General features: G+C 41.6%; 1 protein-coding gene across 1 annotated transcript in view; it reads right to left on the bottom strand.

The window, feature by feature from the left end:
• Positions 1-20,046, bottom strand: part of LOC309880851 (amine oxidase [flavin-containing] A-like) — a 38,410-nt gene that overhangs the window by 3,680 nt on the left and 14,684 nt on the right. Inside the window, exons 4-12 of the mRNA XM_082766208.1 lie at positions 12,827-12,931; positions 12,357-12,448; positions 8,603-8,744; positions 7,002-7,151; positions 5,534-5,693; positions 4,121-4,217; positions 2,685-2,738; positions 1,680-1,737; positions 1,157-1,254 (exon numbers count right to left, since the gene is read on the bottom strand). Of these exons, the coding sequence (XP_082622334.1) occupies positions 1,157-1,254; positions 1,680-1,737; positions 2,685-2,738; positions 4,121-4,217; positions 5,534-5,693; positions 7,002-7,151; positions 8,603-8,744; positions 12,357-12,448; positions 12,827-12,931 (956 nt within the window). The remainder of the gene's footprint in view (positions 1-1,156; positions 1,255-1,679; positions 1,738-2,684; positions 2,739-4,120; positions 4,218-5,533; positions 5,694-7,001; positions 7,152-8,602; positions 8,745-12,356; positions 12,449-12,826; positions 12,932-20,046) is intronic.

Here is a 20,046-nt window from a genome sequence, read left to right as displayed (position 1 = left end):
ATCTTAACAGCCTCCAGAAATGCAGTGCAGCTGATAGGTTTATGTGTTCTGCATGGCAGCTTTGTTGTTATCCTGCTATTACAATGGGATGTGAATGATGTTTTCTCAGTGAGGGATCACCAATACCAGCTTCTCTTTAGGGTGTTGGACTTGCCTGGCTGCTTGCCAAAAGGGGCTGGCAGCTAAAGACATGCACATTTATGGATTTGCATCTGGCCCTGTAGGGTCATATAAACCAGCCCCTCAGCTGCACAAAGCTGCACAAGGATCCGGGTCAACTCAGCCATAGGGAGTGAGCTGCCTTTCCCAGAGAGGGACATGCTTGCTATAACAGTTCCCATCCAACATTCCACCCATGATGGGTGAGGCCAGAGACCCCACCCATGGTGGGTGAGGCCAGAGACCTCACCCATCACTACCCAAGCTTTCAGTTTAGTTGATACAAAAACATCGGTGCATGGGATGACTGCTTCCCACTCGCATCTTGGCGCAGAGACAGGGTGTAGCCCCACAATGGACAGTCTGAGGAGAAAAAGCTAAAGAGCTCACACTGTCATGTGCTACATGATTTGCCTGGTCTTTGGTTTTGGATACGTGATTTGTCTGTTTGTTCCCAATAGGTGCTGAACTGTGCTTTCCACAGGCTTTTCAGTGATACACCACATATTAGTTGGTATTATTGAACATGTTCCTTTAGGAATACAGCAGTTCTGTGTGGGGAGGGCATTTTATGTCTTCCCCTGGTTATGTGATTCAATGGGCATTGCCAGAATCTGATGCTCCACCTACACAGTCAATGGAGACTCCTCCTGTGTCCAAGACGTGTGTCCTGAAGGCCTCAGAAAGCATTAAAGGGTATAATGAAAACATGCAAATACTGCATAGTGGCAAATATTCTGAGTAGCCTGCCTTGTGGGGAAAGGTTTTGTAGCTGTAGCAGGTCCCTTTGTGACTGTGTTTTGTTTTCATGAAAGTCACAAGAGAAACTGCTCTCATTAAAGTCGAAAGCAAGAGTCTTATTAGCTGGGTGCAGGGGAGCGGAAAGAGGGTTGGAGTTCCCCCAGAGTGCTACATGTCCTAAGTTTGTTGCACAAAGGGCATCATTGTAAATGAGCTGAGAAATGCAAAGTAGAAAGCAAAGCATTTTATGTTTTACCTTCCGTATGAATACATTATGCCAGGTGGGAAGTAGGCTGTGTAGCAACCCCCTGAATATTGTTCCATGGTCCAGTTCTTTTCTTCATAATGCACTGGCTGTAAGTATTAGCAAACATTAGAGAGTAAAACAGTGGCAAAGATACTGGATATAAAAGAAAGAAATAAACAAATTTCCTTTGAAGATGGAAAAAACTGGTTAAGGGTACAATGTCATATCATCTGATTAATGCTATCCATTAACAACAAACAAACATTTACACTTCTAGAGAAGCTCTATCCTCCCACAAAGAAATGCAGGACAAATTAAACCATGCACTGCCTTTTCTTTTCTTGCAAAGAGTGAGACTCCCAGGTCTTTTCTTCCTGTACTAGATGCTGTTGCCCTCACCTCTGGTGTACAGGTTCTATGGCACTATGGCACAACACAAAATTTTAGGTCCCAGGCTATTTGGCTTCATCCTCCAGAACAAAGTAGCAATGTTACCATACAACAAAGGTGAAAACAAATATTCATGTCTTACATGTAATGCCTCTTCCATCTCCATTGCCTTGGCATATGACTCGCAGATTTTCTTCTTCCTATATGAGAACAAAAATATTCAGGAAAAAAAAAAAAAAAGTGGAAAAAGCCTCTAAGCTATTGCTCTTGATATTAAAAATAAAAAATAAATACATATTGCAGCACATTGGAAAGAAAGTTGTTTTTTGCTTTGCTTTTAAGTCTGATTTCCAGTTGTTATCTTAGTGTGCATATTCAAATGCTGAAGCATAACCGTGATATACAAAATGGACCCTGGAATGGGAAACTAAGGCCGATTTTGGCAATGAGCTCTAGAAAATAAATCTCTGTGCAGTTATTTTAGGATGCGGTGCCAATTCATTCTCCTGTTCACTGATGTAAGAGCAGAAGAGAAGTAATATAAATCAATGAAATCCTTACAGATTTACTACACCTGAGAACAAAATATGAGCCGGAGAATGCTACTCACATTCCTAAGCAGAACTCCTCTTTCACTTGCATGTATACTAAAATCACATTTAGAAAGTACTGTTTGTTCATATCACAGACTAATAGAGAAACCACACTGCTGTAAGCACGGAGGTTTAAAAATTTTGTTGCCCAGTCCGAATGTGAAAGACACCCACAACTCTGAGTGTCAGCGCTCCATCTCTCCCTGGGGTGAAGCATCATGCAGTGGGGTGCAGCTTGGGAACGTCTTCAGGAAAGTCTTATCAATGCACATGCAGAGCTGATAAGTCATAACATGGAAGCGCAGGCAGGAGTTCGAAACTCAGAAATAACCATAACTGCATGGATATCGGTGTTAGTGACTTGGCCAGTTTATGCTAAAATCTAAATTTTCACCCCGATTTCCAGCACTTGTAGTTGCACTGAGTATGTGCATATTTACACACACACACACACACACACACACACACACACACAAACCCACATACGTGCCTGTGGGGAAGTATTCCAGACAACCGTTTTGTATCTAAAATATTTACAATTTCTGAACTCTTACCTCTCTTCCTTAGTGAGACTGGCCAGCTTAACAGCCTTCCTGGTAAGGATGAAACTGAAAAGAAAAATATGATACACAAATATCATACAATGTTGACACTCCATCTGATTTGCAAGATTTTGCTTGAAACAACTCTAAAAAAAAAGTTGGACAAAGCATTTTAATGGCATGTAATGGGCCTGACAGTTTTTCATATCCAATCCCTAAATTAAGTATAGGACGTGCAGGTGTAAGGCCCCTGTGGGATATCCTACATTCAACAAACTAGTCAGCATCGCCTCCCTTCTTACACTGAGTTCTTATCCAAAAAGTCTGAGACCCTGAGTTTTCTTGTGCTGTTGATGTCTCACAGGCAGCTGGCCATACCACTGTCCATGCTACTTGGTGTTAATATGTGCTGGTAGCCTGCTGCTCTGACAAACGCTGCACAGCACCATGGACCAGTCCTGTAAGAACTGTGCCTGATTTTTACTCAGCATGAAAGAAGCAAATCTGGTGACCAGTTCCTTTGACCTCAGTAGAAATACTTCTGGGATGAATTCGGTTCCTGCACTCCTTTAGAATGAAGCTGCAAGGAGAAATCCACAAGGAGAATGCAAGAAACCATTTGCCATTTGGAAGAGGTTTACCACTTGCAAGACGGAAGTTTTTAAGCCTTGAATATGCTCATAAGCATGTACAGTTTGGTAGAAGTGGCACGCTTTCCTTGCCAAACACTTCACAAGTGGTTGCTTGACATTTATATTGGCCTTTTTTGGCAGGTTCCCCTCAGATTACAGTGGAAACATTTGTAAAGATTGTTTGTTCATATTGGCTTAATTTCATTTTTAAAAGCCAATAAATGCTGCTACACATTTTGTCATCTGTTTGTCCAAACTCCAGCTCCTCTATTTTTTTTTTTTTTTTATTTCCTCACTGAAGAATTCCGATTTCCTCACTGAGCAGCTGCTGCCTAACTTAACCACAAGCTGATGTTCTTTGCCCCTCCTCAGCTAGATGGGGAGAGGATGCAAACGATGATATCTTGGACAATTGCATTTTCATTTTGGCCTAGGTGTAAAATACAAGATCCTGACATAAGCAGAGTACAGGCTCATAAAACTCTCATAAAACTAGGTAAGTAAAGGATTTATTTCTAAATCTACTCAGCAGCAAAACACTGTGTGAATGCTTCAAACAAGCAAAGGTGAATTCAGCAACCCCTTCCCGACAATCACCATTGTATCAGGCTATTTGTAGCACAAGTTTCACATAAAAGCTTAAATGGACTAGAGAGGCACGAGGGGGCTGTTAGAAGTACTCTCCACCCTCTACTAGGGCTGTGGGAGTGGGCACCACTGATAGGATCTGTCCATTTTTCCTCTTCCTCCTCCTTCTCTCACTCCTTTATACAAAAAGAAATGCATATCTGTAAGTATGGGCTAGAAGCTCCTAACCCCATAATGGCAGGAAAAGATCCATCTGGTTTTGTGTCATCCATGGTTATTCCGATTGGGCATTCTTCATCCTCAATGAAGAGAGCAGCACTGCAACCTAAGGGGAGAAAAGAAAGCAAAATAATTGTCAGAGAGACCTGTTGATAATCTCTATACTGACAGCAGTGAACTGGGAAAACTATCAATAAAAGGAATTGCACAGTAATTCCTTGGTCACCAATAATAACTAGAAGTCTGTAACAGTCTTACCTCTCTTTCCTCTGACTCTGGGAAATTTTGTACACAGACTTATAAAAGTCGTATTTAAATTCCATTACTACTTAGTAAGGAATTTTTGTGGCTTGTTGCAAGTCCCTGTGGCTTTCTATATTGGGCTCAGTAAGCATTAAAAATAAATTGATTTAGCAAGAACTACAATGGTTCATTCCATAAGTAACTTTGGTTAAAACAACATCAGCAGCAACAAAACCCAATGTAATTATATCTGCTCACTGTGGGCTCAAATTTACAGTCTGTATTGATTTTATTGATGAGACGACTGTCATAAATGGTGTCCAGTAATGGTAATGCAGCAAAAACATGGGTAATCCAATCTAGTATCACATCCTTGGCACCACCTACATGTTTCAGATGAACACACAAAAAATCCTGCACAGATAGAAATGTATAAACCTACCTGCATTTCTTTCTAATCCCATTTGGTGGTTGGCTTATGCCCTGAAACATGCAAAATTATATTCTTTCGATTAAGAAATATTCTCACCCAGTGCAACTTTCGGTGTCATTATATAGGAAGTGGAAACTAACCTGTTCATGCAAATAGCTCTAGAAATGGTAACTGATTTTTTGATCATTCTTTAACAGTTAAAGCTGAGAAAATTGTGATGTTGCAGTACTTGGAAAAATATCTCGAGTTAAACAAAAAGCTAACCTACTTTTCCCATTCCTCTGAGATACCAAGTCTGTAGAACAGAGGATTAAAAACAGGGAAAGGTCTCACTTACACCCAAAGATCTCACTGTCGTCTGCTGTAAATTCACTCTGGCTGCCCTAACTCTGTCTCAGCAGGGAGAATCAGGGACTTGCTGCTGCATGGCTGCTGTTTCTGTGCATTGCAGGTGGCCTCATAGCTTTCAGCAATACTTCCCAGGGAAACCTGGCTTCTTCTATCAGTGAGCAGCTGGCAGCTCTGAGACTTGGGATCCTGCTGGGGTTTGAACTCTGCTTTGGGAAAAGGTGTATACTTAAGCTTGGACAAGGAGCTCTCCTTCCCAAAGAGCTTTTGCTTTTCTATGTGCTTAATTTGGGTGTTTTGCACATTTAATGCCCTCCTGGATTTATTCCCTGATAGACAGCAGAGCTTCAAAATTAGCATAGCACTGGGTTCCTAAGTCCTTCGCTTTCTCCACATACCTTTCTTCTGCCAGAAGGCTTCCTTGTAGTACATCATGCATTTTATGACAGACCCCATAGGCATACGCTGAATTAACTGGTTTCTCTTTGGTGGCAGTTCTGGGTTGTAATGGATCTTCGTTGTCAGGATGGGAGGGATAGCACTGATCACATACTTGCCCTGAAAAGTAAACCACAGTCAGCAGAGACAAGGCACTGCCTCACACTGGGGTTGCCCTGCAGGACACATTTGAAAGATGCTCTTATCCATCATTAAAGAGCTTTCCCACCCCTGACTTTCCTAATTGGCTTTCCCATACAGATATTTCCAGGTGGCCAGAAGAATTCTGCCATTTCAGAAAAAGAAGGTAAGGAAAATATGTTATTTTGTGATTATGTGATTCCTGACAGCTTTCTGAACACTACAGGACTACAGATGAAACCTGGCTGGAGACAGGTCAGGGAATGGGACAAGAAAGATCTTACAGCATAGGTAAAAGTGCCTTTTAATATTCCCAAGAAAATATGACCCTTTTTATTATAAAAAAATAAATAAATCACTCCATTGCATGTTCACAGTATTCTACTTCAGGACAGGCAACACTGGTGGTGATTTCAGCTTTCCTGAACATGCTCCTTTCCTCTCACAGGTCTGCATCTGACCAGAGTGACGAAGGATGCTCTGCTTCAGGGTTCAGGCTGACACTGAATCACTGCACTCACTGCTGCTCCAAGGAGTGCTGATACTGGCAGGGCCACTGAGTGCAGGAAGCCTGTCTGCTCTGACTGAGCTCAGCTGGCACAGAGGAAGAAGCCTGTGGTTTGACTTTGTGGCTAATAATCCCTGGGGGAGGGAGAGAGCCCCTCCTCAGCATATCCTCAGAGCAGTTCCTCTGTCAAACAGTCCCTTCCCTTTCTGCTAACTCTCTCTAAATATCCTCTGCACACTGCAGCTGATGAGATGGGTGTCTTGCAGGCGGTGGCTGAGCCCCACAAACCCTCCTTGCCCCTGCAGCAGGCTTGACTCTGCATTCAGAAGGGAGCTACTGTCACTGCATGGGATGGGGCTGAGCCTTGGCCTTTCGTATCTCGTGACAAGCTGACCTCACAAATCTTACTAACTGGGTTTGAAATATTGCGTCCTTTTTTTTTTTTTCTTTTTTTTTTTTTCCTGCAAACCACAAAATTCAATACAAACAGGAACCTTATTTTTCTTTATCTGAAACAGTCTCAATGAGGAACTAAAATGTAAAACTACATAATCACAAAAAAAGGTCAGACAGACAAAGCAGACTAATGACCAATTAGCAGAACACCAAGATGTGACCCAGCCATAAATAAATCTGCAAAGCAGGATTCACAGACTGTCCGGACAGTCTGAGAAATAGACACACACAAATAGGTACTTCCTGATTACATCTGGCTAAGAGCTACAGCAGATGTATTCACCCACTAAATGCATACTCTACTTTTATTTTAATCAAATTACCTCATATATTTCATGGTTTAGAGTCTCCACAATGACATTATCACCTGTCTGATCAATACGGACCACAGGTCTCTCCAGTTTAACTTTGCCTCCGAGGTGATCCTTTATTTTCTCTGATATCTGACCAGAACCCCCAATAAACTTCCTCTCCTAAAAAACAAACAGAAAAAACAGAACAAAACAAAACAAAACAAACAACAAAAAAATCACAAGCATTAATCACAACGACATTGAACATGACTTCTGCTCATAATCAAGAAACTCCAGGACAAATGTACAAGTCCTAAGGACGCATAAAGTAGCCCAGACTTTCATAAAAGGTAAGACAGAAGCTTGAACCTCACTGGAGACTGATAGCTGAGACATTTTTACAATGGCTTTCTCAATTACCTGTCTTAGAGGCTCATGAAGCCCGCAGAATAAAGAAGTATAATGCAGCTATTTTAGCTAGAATAAACAAATCACCTCATTAAAAAGAAGTTTTTAGTATTTTAGCCATCACTGTGCTATCAAAACCCTCATGTGTGACAAAGATACCACCTTGCATCTGTACAGCTAAAGCCTTCTCAAGCTCAGAAGTAAGACAAATCTTTAACTGAGTCTGGCCTCGAGTGCAGCAGGCAATGAGCTTTATCTGTCCCTGGGAGGACACAGAGACAGTGTTGTCTGGAAAAAGCACAATTTGTGACACATATTTTTTGTGATGTCTGAGCAGAGGCCAATAGGAAGCACTAGCCCTCTTTTATCCATCAGCCACCATTGCTCTATCAAGCACCTCACTTTACATAGAAGATGCTGGTACAGGCAAGGAGGAAAGGAGCCACAAATTCTTGTGCTGAAATACTGAAATGACTGCCTGAAGAAGTTTTATAAGACTCATCATGGCTGCTAAGTCAGAAACACTTCTTTTTCTCAGCTGACTTTGATCAGGCAGAGGGAAGGAAGGCAGCAACCAAGGCCTGACACACCCAGGCACAAAGAAAAGGAAGCGCTCTTCTCAGCCTAGCTTTCCCCTCTCCACGTCTTGTCTATCTAAGGGTATTTATTTTATTTTTAATCCTTACCACAACATCTAGCAGTTGCTGACATGGAACAGCAACTGTGGGTGAGAGGACCCTGTGGTGGAAGGCTCTTGGGTTTTACTCCTACCTGAAGGGCCTTTTGCTACCTACTTCCAACTCTTGGCATTAGAGACTTCCACAAAGAAAATAAAAAATGTCAGTATTTCAGTCTCAAGCACACTTGCTTTGAACTGTTGAAAACATTCAGATGTGGTAAGTATCCCATAGAAAACAAATTGGCACATAAAGGAGGAGGGGAAAAAAAACAAATCTGCAACAAAAGAACTATGTTGAAGTGAATGCAGGACAGAAAAATTAATTAAATTGTCCCAATTTATCCCACAGCCTAGCTAATGAAATTCCTCATTACACAGAGTTAGCTGAGTGGGCCATTCAGCCCCACGAGAACATAACTGTCTTTGGTGCCCCATAAACTTGGTGTTTTGTTCTCCTTTCATTAATTGCAGGAGTTTGGCGGGTACGACACTCCACTTGCTCTTTAAGGTTTCAAGGGGGGGAAAAATAGGAGACATTTTGTACCTGGCCCCCATTGGTGACAGAGAATATCCTGGATGTGCCCCCACACTGCCTCACGTACCACAGGAACCAGAGAGCGGAGACTTCGTGCGGCTCAGACGTGACGTTGACATTCACAAAGAGGGTGGCAAATTCTTTACCAGCTCTGCATGAAACACAGGAGCAGAAACAGGTACTGAACAAATGTGGCTTCCTGATTGCTTTCATTATTTTTTCTTTATTATTCTCGATAAGGGCTGCTACCCCACTGTCAGAGAAGCCAAAATGATTTATATTTGCCTCATTTATTAGCCTGGAGCTTGATTGTTTCAATGGTTATATCAGCGCCTCCCTTCCTTCCTTCCAAAGCATTTACCCATGCAGTTTGAAATCCTACTGATTTTACCTTAGTTATTTCTTTAAATACTTTCCCAGTCGCCATTCCTTTCATCAAAACAAATATTTTTCTCAACAGGAGAATGCATTTGGTAACCTGTTAGCGAACTTCTTCTGCATTTCTCCTCCACAGGGAGCTCATCAGGCACATCATTTCCAAGGTCTGATTGCTCTTCAGGGACTCAACTAGCCACACTGCTAAAACATTTCCCATCTCTGATATAACAGTGCTTTTGTAAGACCAAGAATCACACACCATAAGTAACCCAGAAAAATCAAATTGTCAGTTATCGCCACAAATATAGGGAGAGGAACAGTTGTCTAGTGAAGTAAATCCTCTGAACATAAACAGAGTTTCACCAGCAGGAGGTGAGGACATTGCTATGTATGATCATTTGTTTCATTTGTAGCTACATATTACTAAAAGAATTGAAATTATTTTGCAAAGACAGCAAAAGGTCTTTGATTTAGATGAAGCTTCATAAAACCACATGGATTTATAACCATCTCCTAAAGGAAACAACTTTGCAAGTTGTCCAGGCTAAAATATATAACTTTTAAACTTTTACAAACTAATTTCCCTAGGCATGAAGTCCAGTCACCTTTATTACATTAGCAAGAATATGAACACATAGAGCACACAATAGCCCTCTGTAACAGTCCTAAAAGCATTGAGATGCCAAATTTCTGTTGCTTGAGAAATATGAAGAGTCTTCAGGATTAGTAATGGTTGATCTGTGGCACATGACAAATTACTCTTACATTGCAATCTTGACCCAAGTCATATAGAAAATGTTGTAAAAAAGCTTTTCCATTTAGGGTGGTACCGTTTTTAACTATGTTTAGAAAAATCTGGCTTGGCTTGAAGATTTAAAATGGCTTTTTGAACATGTTTCAGCTGAGTGTGTCCATTAAAATTGGAGTGGTGTCCATTAAAACTGGAGTGCCAGAAAGCCACCAGCAGTAGAAGCAGTCTTGCAGACAAACATGTTCCCACGGAGATCACTATAAACGCAGTTTTGCTTATACTTCGCTGACTTCCTGACTAAGAGGAACAGTAAAAGCTAGAAAAGGAAGAGCCAGTGCACTTGAAACAGAAAGGGTAGCTCAAAGTGACTGAGTTTGCAGAGAAATGGCTCATGAAATTTATTGTAAAGAAAACTGCAGTGCATCAGAGAGCAAGAGAAAGTCCAAACTGCTGCATATTGTATCTCACAGAGCCCGAGTAAGATTTAACCCCGCAAAATCCTTTCAAATGGAAAGTTTTGGTTAGGAAGCTGCAAGTACAGTGCTAAACCACAGTCAGCATGAAAAGGCAAACAGAGCACAGCCAAACAGATAAGATGCTGAATGCAAGGGAGGAGAGAAGTACAAAGAAGCACTGGGGCCAGCACAGCAAGCGGGGATACAGGTGCTAGCATGACTGTGCTTCTCTTTGCCTAATAAATAGAATTTATTGAAAAAGGAAATGAAGAAAAGAGTATTTCCAGCTGTTGTTGCCCCATACTGAACATTGTTCTTTTTTCCTATTCATATAGTGGGCTCCTTCATAGACGTATGAAATACACCGCACATTTTTTAAGCAATAGATCACCTGGGTCCCTGATACTGAAAACTAGGGGAGACATTCTGTTGGACAAATGAGGAAGAACTGTTGGGTAATGCAAAGGTGAAGGGCACCCTTGGTTGCATGAGACTGTGGAGTCAAAGATCCTGAGAGGAGTAAGACAAACACTAGGATTACAACCCTGAACTTTGGAAGAGTGGATTTTAGCTTCCTCAAGGACCTGCTTGGCAGAATCCGATGGGAAACTACCCTGTAGGGCAAAGGGGCCCAGCAGAGCTGGCTGACACTCAAGGACAGCCTCCTGAGAGCACAAGGATGGTGCTCTGCGATGGCAGAGAGTTGAGCAAGCGTGGCAAAAGGCCAGCAGGGATGAAGACAAAGTTCCTGGCCAGGCCCAGGCATAAAACAGCAAGAGAGGTGAAGGGCAACAAGAAGGCCTTCTTTCTCTCCAAGGGTTAAGGCAGACACACACTATAATTACATAGGAGACAACATGGCCAAGAGTCAGAGGACATTATTCCTCAGCTCCTAGCCTGCCATCAGGCTGGGGAAGCCCCTTCTCTTTCTGCCTCCATTTCTATGCCTACAAGTGACTTCAATTCATATTTACAAAGTATAGTTATTTATGTGTTGCTTTCCCTAAAGACAAGAAAAGGCATGTTCTCACCTGAATTAAGTAGAAATATGGTGAGAAGAGCACACGCTGTCACTCCCATGTATGTGGGCCTGCAGGGGCAAACCTCAGGTTTCTCCAGCATCTTTAATCACATCTGCCAGCCAACACAAACACTGTGTCCTACCCTGTCATCCACAGGCCCTCACCCAGCACCTAACAACAGTCCATCAAAAAGATCAATCTCATCTCAAACATCTCCTGCTCTCTCATCTCCTTTGTATATTCTGCTGTCTCTCATCCTAAACCTAAGCACTTTGGGTGAGATGCCATACATTTCTCTCATGCTTGCACAGCACCTTACTCTGTGGGTATGGGGTGAGTGAAGGGGGCTCAAAGGCACTAAAACAACTGATGATAATAAAGCTTAGCCAGCTCAAGTCACTGGTAACTACTTCTTTATGCTTTGTGGATGGCAAACTCTTAAGTACTCAAAAATGCTTTGGAAGACTTAGCTACTGGAAGAAATAGCTACTGGTTTATGCCACTGTGATCTGTACGTATGCTCAAAGTAGATGTTCATACGCTAATCTTTTCTGCTAGTCCCTCATAGCAGAAACACTAACCGCACTGAAGACCACAGGAATTTTCCCAGAAGATTTCATGTCACACAGTGACTCTTCTCAACTCCTCTGTGAAGACTTTTTCCAAACATCTAGTAATTTTCATTCCTCTTTGAGTCTGTCATAATTTTGCAGCCCCCTTTTTTTTTGTTACACTAAGAAGAACTATTCTTTTTATTTCCTCCATAGCTCTGAATAAAAAGTAACAATTGCTTATCTTGCTTTACCTGGGATACAGTGTTACAGCAGTATGAACTTTAAATGCATTCAATGTACTGTCCACTGTACATTTATTTTTTCTACTATGTCACTATCTATCATATGTTACCGTCATTGCCTTTGTCGATATGAACCACATTTCATCAACTTGAGACATTTCTCAGGCTCCACAAGGTTTTTGCTGTCCCTCCTTGCCATGGGTACTTGGCTCAACAGAGATTTGATTATGCCCCATCTGAAGTCAATTGGAACATGAGAAAGCTCTCCACAAGAAGGTTTCATGCAGCTGTACTCCAGAATTTGCTAGGGACCCACTGTCATTCTGCATTCGGATTTCAGAATGAATGAAGAGTTACGTACTTGGTCCAGCAAGTCTTATTTATTAGCTCTTTCATGGTCATTTTGTCCCACTCTTCTGCATGTGGAGCATCCCATGGTGCTTCAAGAGGAATCTAGAGACAGAGGCAAATTATTCAATAAATTATTCAGCACTTTATCATTGCCAGGTCATAGCTAGTTTGTATCATTGCCAGGTCCCAGCATGAATCCCCAGGGGCTACTTTTTGTACACAGAGAGATCTGAAGTTGTACTACTTGAATTTTTGAGGCATTTTCTATTTAAGAAATTTAGAAATAAAATTACTCCAAAGAAAAATCAGAGCTCAGCTTGGCAAGCAACAAAGATGGCCCATCCATCCTCTAAAAGGCTTGAGCAGGGGAAGGGGAAAAAATCTTTCTACACCCTGCCAGAGAAGAAAACTATAACCAACACAGATTTACTTACGGTGACATGAGCTCTATAGGTAATTGGTGCAATTTACAGAACCTACCTCTTTTCCAAGTTTGTCCAGGGTCCTCCAGAAGTTATTGTAATCCAGATAAACGAAGGGATTCCATGTTGAAGGGCGAATACCCACGAAGTGGCGTGACTTTCCCTAAAACAACAACACAAGCAACTGAAACAACAGAGCATACCTGCATTAGTCAAGAACAGAGAAATCCCAAAGTTATCACATGGTCAAACTTCTGGCCCAAAAGACCTAAATTCAAGCCTCTTTTTTTTTCCCTGCATACACGTATAAGCAATGGAATGCATGAATCTAAGTATGAAGAAAAAAAAAAAACAGTTCACCTGACAATGCTGTTGGTTTTTCATTTGGGGTGGGAGAGTACATTTGTTCTGAGCAGATTCTGTCAACTTCTGGGCTAAGGAGTCTGAAGCAATGGACAAGGTGATATTCCTTGTTCCTAAGTATTCTTCTTTATTATATGTGAATGAATGTAGTGTTCACCCACCTGCTCTAATGTGCATCCTAAAATTTGCATGGGTTTAAAATTGCATGCATTTTAGATTTTCAGACTATCTAGCTGCCCTTATGATATGTAGCACCTTTAAAAATATATATATAACTCTTTATTGTTCCAAGTGCCTTGAGAGAAAATTAGCCTCCAAAAAATTATTTTGCCAAAAAGAAAGTATTTGGCTGCAGAAAAAAAATTCTGTACAATTGTAAAAATAGTTCCAATAATTACAGTGTGTATGACACATAGCTGCAACAGGAATAGAGACTGTTTGCAGATAATCCTGTGATATAAAGATAAGTGAGACAATCTAACAGCAGCTGGTTCTCTCTGATAACTTTAATCTGAAAGAGGACTGGATGAGCGGGCAACATTTTCTCTTATTAAATTGCTTTGAACTTTCTCCCATGTAAGTCAATGGCAAATTTCTCAACAGATCTCTTACGTTTGCTTTTCTAGGTGTGTCATAAGTTTGCATGAGGCCATGTGGCAGGATGCAGTGAATGAGCTGGACCATGGCAGGTAGGAGCTGTGGTGTTATGCCACGTGTAACACATTTTTTAGTGCAATGCATACACTGTGCTGCACCCACGGGTGGGATTCCCAGGCCAAGCGAGAGGCTGTAGTGCTACAAGTGCATGAGGTGCAGACCCAGGGGCAGGGGGAAATGAAGCTGGAGCCAACAGTGCCATCTCCACACTCGGTGTGAGATGATTTATCCATGTTCCCCAATGATAATTTTGTATGTGTTCACAGCTTGATAATTGACACAGTGATAATTGTCTACGTGTATATGTACAGCTTTCTGATATTCTTCAGAACATTTTTCTGCAAAGATGGCAAGAAAATAAAAGATGTAAGGTGAAACTCAGAATACTGAACAGAATACTGAACTCCCCATCCTCATAGACAGCAGCACCAAACACGCTCTCCAGTGTGCTCTAGGCACAGCAACCTCTGGGCTGAGCAAAGCACAAGGCTGTGATCCCACATTCAGAGACAAGAGCTTAAAGGTTTGCTTTTAATTTTCAACAGATGTTGAGTTTTCTGTTCAAGTCACCAGGAGGACTCTGGAGGTAGTTGGTTGCCTCTGGGTTTCTGGGTATATATAAATTGGAGGGAGAGGTTCCTCCAGCCTTCTTCAGGTGCATGTGTGCATGCAAAACACAGTCCTGCCATGGCAAGAACAGAGAACATGCTCCTACAAACTACAAGTAAGGGAATCCTCTGCATGATACTGCCTCTTCCTTTTCCTGGAGCAGTATGCCATTATGTCACTGTGCGTTCAGCCTTAGAAGAGCAGACCAAAAAATGCATGCAGAGTGATAAACTGCTTGCTTGCAGCTTTTACTGTCATAAACTGATGTTGTATCAAGCATGGTAATCTTCACACAAAGCTGTAATATATCATTAATATTTTTCTTCTTATTGCACAACATTTTGTTTTTCAAAAAGATCATTGCATACCACTCCTTCAGAGCTTATTTATTGCTACCCTTCTTATTCTTGTCAGGGATGCAGGTGCCAACAATGTGTCTTCCTTTATGTGCTTTAAAACTAATAATCCTGCCCTTAAGCAGAGACGAGGTGCAGTACTGTCAGGCCACCTAACAACAGGTGAAGACGAGTTATTACTGAGGTCTTGTGACAGCGATATTGCAAGGGAAAAGATAAACCCTCAGTTCAAGGCTATTTTCTTCAGTTTAAAAAAAAACTTTCCTCTTTTCAGTAAGACTTCTGTCCATTCAGCTTGTTGAAAGAGTGACTGTGCTGGAACTGAGTGGTGTAACTTGAAAACGCCTCTCCTGTCCTTGGCTTACTTAACTCAAAAAAAAAAAAAAAAAAAAAAAAAATCCGCACTTATTTTAATAGAAAGTCAAACAAAGTAATTTCTTCTAAGAATCCTCTCTTCCTTTTTTTTTTTTTTTCTTTTTCCCCCCCAGCCAAACCTACATCAGCCCAGAACATCAAAACATTAGCCCAAGAAAATCTCTCTCAGTAACTTTATGATGGGGTTTGTGCCAAAACATTTTTCCAGCTCCCAGTATTTACTCTACCATGTTAAACAGCTCCAGGTTCAGAAACTCCCAGACTATCCTGATTGCTGCAGATTTTTCCCTGCTGAGGCAGGGAGAACCTGCCCACTGCCTGGCTGCCTCATGTCTTCGTCCACATTTTCCAGCACTATGCTAGCTTTAAATCAGCATGACCACAATCTGTTGAGAACTTATCAAGAAAACTTACGATAAAAAAATACTCCCACTTCTTTGGTCAATGGCATAGCCCAGGAGGATCAACGGGAAAATGTATTTTAACCACTCAGAACTAGCAATTTTCTACTGATGATAAATACAGTCTAAACCAGCATTACTTACTGGTCTCTTCAGCATGTAAAACCATAACTTTAGTAGGATTCAAGATCAAGGGTGGGAAAACCTTGAAAAATACAATGCCAACAGACCTGGAAGTGGCTAAATCAGAATTTATAGAGCCTGAAATAGTTCACAGGCATGGCATCTCCTTGTGTAGGGGTCTGGATCTGTAACAGGTTGGAGTGGATCAGACAAAAGTCCCAATCTAAGACATTCCAGCAGAGAAGTTCCCATTGTCCACCAGACAGACAGATTGACTGCCTTGGTTGTATCAGTTTTTCAGCCCTCTCTCTTGAACAAGTATTTCCACAGAAGGGACTAAATCCAGCCCAGATGACATGGGGCTGGTAAATTATTCATTGGTTTTTAATATTGGCTCCCTGCGAGGCAAAGGAGCTCTGTCTGCATGCTTCACAGAGAAGCTCACTGCAGGCAGGCAAGATCATGCAATAGTCTACTTTTAAACAAGTTTATAATGTTCTGGGTGGATTATTTAAGAACTACTGTTTTCTTAACTAAAAGGCAAATAACCTCCTGGCTTTGTTCCCATGCTAACACAAGGCTGCTTGGCTGACCCACAGAGTTTATCTAATTTTTCTTCCATTTCCTGGCATGTTGATTGCTTTCCCGTGGACCTCAGATTTGCATCCTGCTGCCTGCCTGGATTAGGTACACCACACCAATCCAAAGGAAATGTTATCCCCAGGCATCGTAGTTCAATACCTAGAAAGAAGGCCCCAGAGAGATACCATGCTCTGCAAGGTCCATCTTCTCTCTGCAGCTTATAGTCATCACCACAGGAACACAGCCCAAGCTGTGACACAAGGCCAAGAACAGACAATTTTGCCAGCTGGAGAAAAGCAAACGTGGCTTCTGCTCCCTGTGCTGAAACTATGAATCAGGAGCACAGAAGCAGTTCTTGTGCCCCAAGAGCAGGACTGCTGCAGCCCTTAGGCCATGCACAACATGCCTAGCTGGAACAACAGCTCCTTATGGTGTGAGCCCTCTGGCATGCATCCCTCCCCACTCGGTGCTTCCTAACCTCGCAGGCTTTGCAGCGCCTGGGACCACCTGCAGTTCCCTTGTCTGAACTACAGATTTACAGCAATCTGCACAGACTTATCTGCTGCATGCTAACCTCTTAATGTTACAGCTAGAGGAAGGAAATAGAAAGCTAGATGGCAAATGTGAAGCACTATGTACGAAAACTCTTTTGCCTTGTGTTGCCTTGCTCTGAAAATGGTAAGCAAAGAAAGAAGTAAAACCAGTCCCTATTTACCAGGGGTATGTACACTGCAGCTGAGTACTGCAGCCAAGTACTAGAGGACTGCAGTTATTCGAGAAGTTTAATACTACACCAAGGCATGAATGCCTTTATTTTCTAACATCTTCTGCTAAAGAGAAAGTGAAAACGGAGCACGGTGTGAGCTTCAAGGACCTCTGTAAAAATAAAAAGCTATTTGCCCCTCTGGAAAGGGACAACTGCTGCACATTTGCCTTCTCTTAGTCCAAAAATGCTGTTTACGATCTACGGGAGAGCAGCCATGGAGCAATCTGGCTGGAAAGAAAGTGGAAAGTTGGAAGTTACAGATTTACCGTGACAGGACACAAACAATTTCCTGATTGATATCAAAGCAGTCCATGTTTCCATGTTAACCAATGGGAGAGAATGAACAAGCAGACCAAAAAAAGATAAACAATAATTACGTATTTCAACCTTCAAATAAAATGTGACTACAAAAGAAACCTGCCCACACGAAGCAATACAATTTCTAAAGCATGCCGCATGTGGGATTTTTCCACATACATATGGGAAAAATTCCTTTCAGAGCAGAGCAGCTCATGAAATCCCCCAGGGGATTTCCACTTTCCCTTGGCTGCTTCCGCTCGTAGGATAAGGCTTCCCCACTTTCTTCTAACCCAGCCCAAGCTGTATCCTGAAAACCTGCAGAAAGAGCCAAACTGAGCCGGACCAGTGTGGTAAACAAGTGACCAAAAACCTCTTAGTCTGGAGATGCTGTGGATTGCATATGATTGAATGAACGACTATCACAACAACATCTAAAGCCATGTTTAGCCATTCCTCAGCACAACTTTCCCTCTCACATCTGGCAAAACTGCTGCAGAGTCGCAGAGTTCAAATATATGCCCTTGGGATGAGACCTTCCTGTCTGCCTCTGGCTCCACACTCAGGACAGCCGCTAAGGGGCAGAAACAGCAGATGAGACATGAGGGGAGAAGTTTTTGGTCTCACTCTTCAAACTTCAAAGGCAGCAGCTGGCCCACAGCCAAGTGTCCAAGAAGCTGAACAAGTCCCTCTTCTAGATTAATATTTAATTTCTGGAGTGACAGTCCTCCAATATCAAACAATTTCTTCACTAACACATTTTCTATCACCTAGAAAATATTCCTTCTGGTTCCCAAAGTGCCTCTAATAAATATGAGAGGTGCACATATAGCCAGGAGAGCACACATCTCCACCTGGACACTGCCAAAGCATGACAACAGTATGTAGCTGGTAGGCAAAATGTACAAGTCCTAAGATCACTGAGCACTCATCAACCTAGCCAACAGCCTGGGTTGCACAGTTTGTTTTCAATAGGTTCCAAGAAGTGGGATTTAAAAGAAGACTTAGCAACAGATCCTTAAAACAAAGGACTTGGTGACTACATGAATTCTCAAGGAAAGAGTAAGGAGAAAAAGCAGTGAAAACCCATAGGGAAAGAAAAGAAAACAAAAGGCCTGTAATCCATGGGAAAATAATGTGGGAGGAATGAAACAGACTGCAGTAAAAGCATAATTATTATTTATTCAGTGCTTAAGGGAGTCCCTTTGCTGAACCCCTGTTCCAACAGCTATGCCTCCCTTGAGGATCCTGGTTTGCTCAGCAAGACCACAATGCCAAATCTAGAATTGATCCCCAGCCTGTGATCCAGATGAACAGCTCGTGATTCTGCCTCTTGCTTAGGAACATGCTTTCACTTCAAAGAAAACTTACGAAATTACATGGTCATTAGCAAGGACATGCATAATGTAATAAGGGACAAAAAAAGCTGTAGCTTCAGTGTCAAAATGGATTAAGGGCTCAAATTCATGTAACCCATTAGAGCCTTTTATTTAACACACCGAAGGTAAGTGCCTTTTAAGAAGCTAACAGTTCCATGTCTGAGCTTAAATTAAATACAGTGGGCCAAACACACAGCTGGTAAAATAAGCCCAGCTCCCTTGCTGTAGAATCACACCAATTTTACACCAGGTGGTGCAGTTTATTTTTTTGAGTATTGTGGAGTGGCCATACAATTGTTTAAGATGTGACTATCTTACAAGCATGGTATGAATCTCCACAGTATGGAGAAATTACATAGAGACAGATCATAAAACTGTCCACCATGAGCACATTGTTCTAATTATAGGAAGAAAAAGCAGGAAGATGATAAAAATTAAATCAGTTAAGGATCCACCACATAGCCTTGCCTCTATCATATATGTCAACTCTCACTCATATAAGCTTCAGGCCTTGTTCTGCTAATGTCTGGGAAGTACCCAAACAAAAGGATATTGAAAAAATAAATAAATGATGGAAAGTAGTTTGTGAGTTATGGACATAGACACTTTGCACCTTACACCTATGAATCTTAGGCCTCTCTTTGTCCTTTTCCCTGCCGCTCTCACTCTGTAGTTATTTTGGCAGTAGGTCCTCAACAGGACCTGAGCAAAAAAATGGTAGACTGAAGAACTAAGATAAGAGGCTAAAAGCTGTTCTGAAAATAGGTTTCATTCCAGTTCACATTAGCCATGTGCATGATAGTTGCCTACTCAGAAGCAGTCATCTGAGCTCCCTCTGTGCCACATCTCAGACATGAAGTTTATGGTGAACCTTGGGAGGTGTCTGTTCCTTACAGCTAGAGAATCACAACAAGTCTCAAATCCGACTTCCAACTTCTAGACATCCAATTTTTAACAAGATTAATCCCACTGTAAGGGACTGGGATCTCATGTGAAGCTAGTAAGTGGACCAGGTACTTTATAATACTCTCAGTCTGGTCCCATAATACTGTTGTCTAATATTGTAATTTAATATTATCCAACAGAATTATATTTTTTTTTCTCTATTTAAATTGGGCTTGTATTTCTGAACTAGAATTTTCTCATTTTTTAAGACTTTTCTCATTTTCTCATTTCTCATTTTTTAAGACTTTTCAAAAGAAAACAAGAATCATTGATCTAATTGCCAATAATAACAGAGTAACTACACTTCAAACAGGTGCTTCCTGAATTCCCAAAAGTGAGCTCTAAATGAAACCCCTTGAATAACTGCCAGCAGTTTCCAAAATTTAGTGTTATGTTTAGGTGTCTAAACATAAAAGATGTAATAC

The sequence above is a fragment of the Aythya marila genome (assembly GCF_965140915.1).
Source record: "Aythya marila genome assembly, chromosome: 1".
NCBI lineage: Eukaryota > Metazoa > Chordata > Aves > Anseriformes > Anatidae > Aythya > Aythya marila.
This window is presented reverse-complemented; position numbering and strand designations above follow the sequence as displayed.